A 7,394-nucleotide genomic window follows, 5' to 3' on the forward strand; every position below is an offset into this window, starting at 1 on the left:
ACTAGGACTGCAGCCTCTCTACCTACATTAAGGGATTAAACCCGCTTGATTCAATCTCTGTGTTTACTTAGCAACCATTGACTTCAATGAGGCTTAAAAAACAAACAAGCATGTTAGGACCGCAGCCTCTCTTTACCTACTTTTAAAAACTTGTTTAATAGATCTCCTTTGCAACTGACTGTACGAAAGGTTCACTTTTTTGTGCTTTTGTTTTCTAAAAGGCATGTGGGGTAGTTTTCACTGAAAAGTGGACTGGGCTCAGGCAGTCGCCTTTATGGAGCAATTTTGACCAGTTGCTGCTTCTGCTGCCTATTCCCCGAAAGGTTAATAGCGGCCAACGGTTGTCAGGCAATGTGGTTCCTAGGTTACATTCCCACAACACGGGAGGGCAACAACCGCAGGTCAACCAGAGCCTATTATCCCCGGAGTGGCCTAGCAGGGGCGATTCCACCCTCCGCCCCGAGACAAGCGCCACACACAGAAAGCAGCCGAGCGGGGAGGGAAGCTGGAGCTGGAAGGCGCGCAGGGTGCAGGCGACCGTCCAGGGCAAGTTTGCGCGCGGCGCCCGGGCTGCTCTGTCCTCGCCTCGGGCCACGCTCACCTCGTCCTCCGAGAGCGCAGGCAAAGGCTCGAAGTCGCAGCACGCCTCGTCCTCCACCTGCTGCTGCTCCTCGGCAAAGTCGCCCATGGCTGCTTGCGCGCAGACGCCTCTCCGCCCGCGGAGAGGCCAGTCTAAAGGACCAGAGCTTCGTCGCTCCTGGCGCAGCGCGCCCCGAAGTCAGGTCCGGGCCGCGAGGCTTCCATGGAGAAGGGCTGCCCTGTGGCTCTGCTCGAACTTTCTTTTGTGCGCGTCTGTGTCGCGCCCTTCCTGCCACCTTCTCAGCCACGCCGAGTTTGCAGCTCGGAGCCGCCGCCTCCCCGCCCTGTCCGACGAGAGAGCCGGCGGAGGAGACGAGCGCCCAGGGCAACAGACGCTGCTTTGCCTTCGCCCACCAGGCGACGCCCCGCCTCTCTCCGGCCCGAGAGAAACACACACCCGCCCGCCCACCCTCCCTTGGGATCGATTTGGAACGAAAGGAGGAAACGAAGAACTGGACGGGGAAGGGAGTGTTTTGTTTTTAAAGGAGAGGGAACGCCACGTGGAACGCAGCCCACTTTCTAAAGCTCAGAAGGCGCTGTACTTGGGCTACAATCCTAGATACACGCGCTAGAGACGAAGGCTGCAGTCCTGCTATTTGAGGCAACCTAGTTTGGAGTCCAAAATCTGTACAATACTAGGGATTAAGGTCCTATACGATCACCCTGTTATCTGAGGCAGTTTGGGCTCCAATCCTAAATATATATACTAGGAAGTGAAGCTGCAATCCTACACCTGGCTATTAAGCCCTTACGTGCTTAAGGAGGCATGCATGGGATTGCGCTCCGTTGAACTCAAGGGGGTTTAGCTTCTGGATAAAATTGCCTACAGTTGCACTGATAAGGACTGAATTATGTCCATACAAGTCTGGTCTTGCCCTTAGGCAGAGGGAGACTGCAGCTTCAGGGAGCCGGTTTCAGGAAAGGGTAATTGTTATTAAATTTATCTTTCCTCTTAGTTTCAATGTATCTATGCGGGGTTTATTTGTCTTGAGTTTTTTTGTGGGGGAGATCCCCCATCCTTAACCCAATAAAAGAATGAATGTCAGACTCTGGCTAATATTTTCCCAGTCATCCTTCAGGGCATTAAAATAAAGTTCTGGGCTTCTTGCAGGCCTGTTTTATTTCAGCATGAAGTCTGATGCAAATATGTACCCTAAGGTATAAGGTGTTAATAGGCAAGTTGCAACATTGTAGTGAGACCTGCTTTCTGTAAAAGATCTGGCTGCAGCCTGCAAGGGAAGCTCTGCAATGGTACCTCGAGTTACAAATGCTTCAGATTACAAACTCCTCTAACCTGGAAGAGTTAACTTGAGTTGAGAACTTTGCCCCAGGATGAGAATGGAAATTGTGTGCCGGCGGCGCAACGGCAGCAAGAGGCCCCATTAGCGAAAGCACGCCTCTTGTTGAGAACAGTTTCAGGTTAAGAACAGGCCTCCGGAACGAATTAAGTTCGTAACTAGAGGCACCACTGCATTCTTAAATGTAAAAGCAGCACCAGCAGGGAAGCCAAGCAACATCTCAGTTTTTGCACCTACCTGTGCCCTTGCAGAGCCAACCTCATCAATGGCTAGGGATGCCCCTGGAATCTTGCATTGCTTTTGGAGATTGGAGTGGTATGTAACCAACAACAATTTTCATTGCTCGGGAGGGACAGACCTGCTTGCTGGATATGCCAAATCAGGTGCCAAAATGTCGTTTCAGCAGCAACATGCTGAGCTTTCCTAGACTTCTACCAAACTTCCTCAGATGCACAAGAAGTAGACCCCCTTCAGAAAAGAAAAGAAAAGAATAAGAACAGTAAAAAGTAAAGACCTTTTTGTTGTTGTTCTGGTTTCTGCATAGTGACTAGAATAATATTATTCTGACAGTTCAGTCCAATGTGAGTCTATGCAAAAGGGAAGCGTGTGTAGGCTTCCAGTGCATGGAAGAGTAAAACACAGCCCTATGCATGTTTCTACAATGCCATTCAACGGCACTCACTCCTAGCCTTTTGCTGCAATCTGATGCACTTACCTGGGGCTCACAGCGTGACTTACTTCTGAGCAGACAAGACCAGTTAGGATTGTCAGTAGATGAAATAGGGTAATGGCCCAGTTCTCATTTCAAGCGACACTTCCTGAGCCCCATTCTCTAATACTGGCACGCTGTTGAAGGCTCTTAATAGTGTTGTAAGCTTCGTTCATTTATGCCGCAGCAGCCTGTCCTTGGTTGATTTAAAAGCTACAAGAGAATGCTTAAAAGAACAAAGCAGAAAACAGAATACAGTATGTCGTCAACAGTTCAAAAACAAGCCTCAGAGGCTGGTGGTGGAGTGGGTGTGTTGTGTGCTGACTCATTCATTCCCAGACTGTTACACGTGTGTGATGTAAAGACAAAATGCATTTCCATTCAAAGATTTAATTTGTACAGAAAAGCTGGGGTCCTGTTGCACTCCAGATGCTGTCAGACTCCAAGCCAATGTCACCAGCAGTGAAGGATGATGAGAGCTGAAGTTCACCATCATCCAAGGGCCCCATCTCTACTCTAGAGCCAAGTGGAGAGAAACCCTGGAGAATGGCAACACTAACAGCATTTTAAGGAGGCTTCCCTGAAAGGCAAAAATAGGGAGAGAGAGAAGAAAACTGGGACTGTCCCCATCTCAGCTGGTTGGGGAACCTTGTAAGCACTCATGCACAAATTTGCTTTCTTCCTCTTCGCTCCAATAAGGAACAACCAGGAAGGTGGTGCAGGTGGGCCTCTGTTGCTGTCCTGGCCTCCCAACACAGTGGGGTGCTGGTGCTTACTGAGAGGGAAAAGGGAAGGGGCATGGCAATGGAAGCTCAGCACCATGCAAGCATAGCATGGGTGTCGCATCAAGAGCATCAGAATGCCCTTGCCCCTCTCTGTGTTTTAGATTCTAAGCTTGAGGGCAGGGACTGTCTTGCTTTATTGCTTAAGGCTCTCTGGGATCCTGTCCCCAGCCCCTTCTTCTTTGGGTTGTAAAAAAACCTTCAAATATAAATAAATTTGTCATATTATGCATTAGTTGGAAAGTGCATAACACCACATCAGGTAAGCAAGATGAAACCTTTTCGTTATAAATATTTAAATCAACACACATCCCAGAACAAGTCAAGTTGCTGTAAAAAAATAATAACAACTCTGCAGTATAATGGGACAGTTTCTCCTTATTAAATATTGATCCTTGGATACTTTCCCTACCTGCAACATTCACTTCTGAAAGGATATAAGCAAAAAACAACAACAAAAAAAACCCAGTTTAGAAATGTTCAGAAAAACTAGGAACCCTATGCAGCTGTCACCAACATAGAGAACCACAGTGGTAGCTCCCCATCCTGCTGGGAGTAGCTGGGGAGCCTCTACTGTGGCAGCAGGTGGTAGAGGATTGCCTTGGTCTTAACCCTGACCTCCTCCAGCAGCACAGCTCAAGGGGTTAGGGCCACATTGTTAGGCAGCAGTCTTATGCCCACTTACCTGTTGAAAGGTTTGAAAGAGAGATCCTGACTCTCCTGTAGCAGAGTTAGCACAATAGTGGTTGATCCAAGCACATTTAAACTTGTTGAGATTTACTGTACATCTGCCCTTATCCACCTTTAAACAAATGTTCCCCGTGCAAATACTTAAAGGTAAAGGTACCCCTGCCCGTACGGGCCAGTCGTGACCGACTCTAGGGTTGCGTGCTCATCTCGCTCAAGAGGCCGGGAGCCAGCGCTGTCCGAAGACACTTCCGGGTCACGTGGCCAGCGTGACGAAGCTGCGTCTGGAGAGCCAGCACCAGCGCCGCACACGGAACGCCGTTACCTTCCCGCTATAAAGCAGTCCCTATTTATCTACTTGCACTTAGGGGTGCTTTCGAACTGCTAGGTTGGCAGAAGCCGGGACCAAACGACGGGAGCTCACCCTGTCACGGGGATTTGAACCGCCGACCTTACGATCGGCAAGTCCTAGACACTGAGGTTTTACCCACAGCGCCATCCCATATGCAAATACTTAGACTAGAATAAATCTCAGATGCTTAGCTGTGCAAACAGGTGAATATTTTACTCACAGAGGTTCCAGAAGTTACCGAAAATAAGTCTCCATCTGTTGGCAGTAATTTGAAGGTGAAAAAGGTCCCAAACAACTTAAAAAGAAAAGAACTTTGTGTTAGCAAAGACACAGGCTATAAAATCTCATTTTTAGAGCAATTCAGTTCACTTGGTTTTTCTTGCAGTTGGGAGCCATTCCACATATAATAATAATAATAATAATTTATTATTTATACCCCGCCCATCTGGCTGGGTTTCCCCAGCCACTCTGGGCGGCTTCAAACTGAATATTAAAAACAGTACAGCATCAGACATGAAAAACTTCCCTAAAGAGGGCTGCCTTCAGTTGTCTTTTAAAAGTAAAATAGTTGTTTATTGCTTTGACATCTGCTGGGAGGGCGTTCCACAGGGCAGGTGCCACTACCGAGAAGGCCCTCTGCCTGGTTCCCTGTAACCTTACTTCTCGCAATGAGGGAACCGCCAGAAGGCTCTCGGCGCTGGATCTCAGTGTCCGGGCTCAACGATGGGGGTGGAGACGCTCCTTCAGGTATACTGGACCGAGGCCGTTCAGGGCTTTAAAGGTCAGCACCAACACTTTGAATTGTGCTCGGAAACATACTGGGAGCCAATGCAGATCTCTCAGAACCGGTGTTATGTGGTCCCGGTGGCCACTCCCAGTCAGCAGTCTAGCTGCCGCATTCTGGATTAATTGCAGTTTCCGGGTCACCTTCAAAGGTAACCCCACGTAGAGCGCATTGCAGTAGTCCAAGCGGGAGATAACTATGGCTCTTTCTTGCTTGTTCCAGGAAGCACGAAGGGACTGAGGCGGGAAGGGAGCCAACAAAAGGCCGCAGAGAGCAGCCTGCGCTCAGGTTAAACCTTTCATGCATGCAAGTGTGAGTCAGTAACTGCATCTTACAACACTTACTTCTGAGTAAAGAAGTAAAGGATTGCACTGTCAGTCTGTGTTGGATTCAGACTGGATTTAGCTTCAGGATTTTGCTCCCCTGAGATCTCTCAGAATTGAAGTGTATGAATGGGTAATGGATTCATCTAGTCTCCAGGTAAATGCATGGGCCTGAATACTAAGGAGCCACACAGTGCACAGCCTGCTATTTCACACACTGCAGTTGCTGATGTATAATTTGAACACGTATGTTTTTCTAGTCTATCTTTTCCAAAAGAGCCATCACTCTCTTAGTATTTAAATCAGTGGAAGGCACAGGTTACTGCAGAGTTAATAAATACAGCACACCGATGTAGTATAGAGCCTTTAGCAATATGTAACAGTGTTTAAGGGAGTCAGGGGATTTAGATAGTGATCCTTGGTATGAGAAGTGGAATATTACAAAGCACACCCCAACTCCTTAATGTGGAATGTTGGAAGGTGTATTATTGAGCATTAATCTAACAAACGGCTTTACAATTCTTATCTCCCGTTAATCTCTCTTGCTGCATTGTAGAAAACACATTAAATGTTGGTAGCCAAATACTTTCCCCGATAAAAATGGTATGGATTAGATGAAAACATAAACTGGAACATTAAGGTCCATTGTGCAGTCAACCAAAAATTAGACTAGCTCCTGGAAATTCTACTGATTCCATGAAGAAAATGGAAGCCAAGCCAGTCAACTATTATTAATTATATTTTTCAGCCACTTTTCTCTAACGCATAAACTGCTAGGTTATGCATGGATAAAATAAAACTAATATTGCAATAAAATTGTTAAAGAAACACAGTGCAAATTTGGGGAAAAAATATTCCCACACCAGATGCCTTCTTCTCAGTCTTTCAGATAATAAAGATTTGGAGGAAATCCAACCATTGTGACAGCACAACAGAGAATGCTCTGTTCCTTATGGTAGACAAACTAGCTGTCAATTGCGATTGCTCACAGAGCAGGGTTTCTTCATAAGATCTAAGGGTGCATGGAGTTTCATAGAAAAGCAAGTGTAATATAGTGGCAAAGAGACTGTTCTACAAATCAATATGTCCCTGATTTCAGTTCAACTAACATGAACTCAGGCAAATCTTTCTCTCTTGAGTAATTACAAAAATATAATGTACGAGAAGCACTTCAGCCCATTCACATGTCTGATTAAAGCATTATTAAACCATGGTTTATTGAACAAACCACCATTAAGCCAAATGATGTCCTGCAGGTTATTCAATTAGCTATGGTTTGTTTCATCATAGTCTGCCTTTCTTCCACCCAGTCTAATTCCCACTCTCAGCTGTCTCTCTACTTGACACCCATTAAGTCTCTGTGGCACCCAGATACTGGCCTTGCCTAGCCATATTAGCATTTCTCTTTCCACTGGTCACCTGTGAGAGTGACGGTGTGGGAATCTTGGCAATTGTCAAACAGCCAGTTATCCCTTACTTCTGCTCTCTCAAGAAAGGAACACCCATACTGCTTTGCAGCTTGCAGTTGTTCATCCCTTTTAGTCTACTCTTCAACTCTGTAACCACACTTTTTCATTTCTCTTTCCCCTAAACAAACAATAGGCTGTTACTGTGAATTATATTTTGACTTTAATAAGCATCCCTCTCACTGTGCTGGATGGCCTAACTGTCCCCTAAACCTCAGCTGATGTGGGGCAGCAGTTGAAGGACTGCAATACAAATGCACACTTAAGTAGTTTCATCTGTTAGTTGTAAAGACTGTCAGGCAGGAATGGGAGATTCAGTTTGCATTTAAAGGGAAACAGACCTAATTCACACTT

General features: G+C 46.5%; 1 protein-coding gene across 7 annotated transcripts in view; it reads right to left on the reverse strand.

Annotated features, from left to right (window-relative positions):
* KNDC1 (kinase non-catalytic C-lobe domain containing 1) overlaps positions 1-1,734 on the reverse strand; it is a 69,694-nt gene extending 67,960 nt beyond the window's left edge. For all 7 annotated transcript variants that reach the window (XR_014156901.1, XM_081863141.1, XM_081863136.1 and 4 more), the window contains exon 1: positions 602-1,734. Coding sequence is in view for 6 of the 7 variants with exons in the window: in XM_081863141.1 (XP_081719267.1) it covers positions 602-688 (87 nt within the window). In the remaining variant the exon portion in view is untranslated. The remainder of the gene's footprint in view (positions 1-601) is intronic.
* Positions 1,735-7,394: the final 5,660 nt, after the last annotated feature.

This window comes from Podarcis erhardii (genome assembly GCF_964252035.2).
Source record: "Podarcis erhardii genome assembly, chromosome: 5".
In the NCBI taxonomy this organism is placed as follows: Eukaryota; Metazoa; Chordata; class Lepidosauria; order Squamata; family Lacertidae; genus Podarcis; species Podarcis erhardii.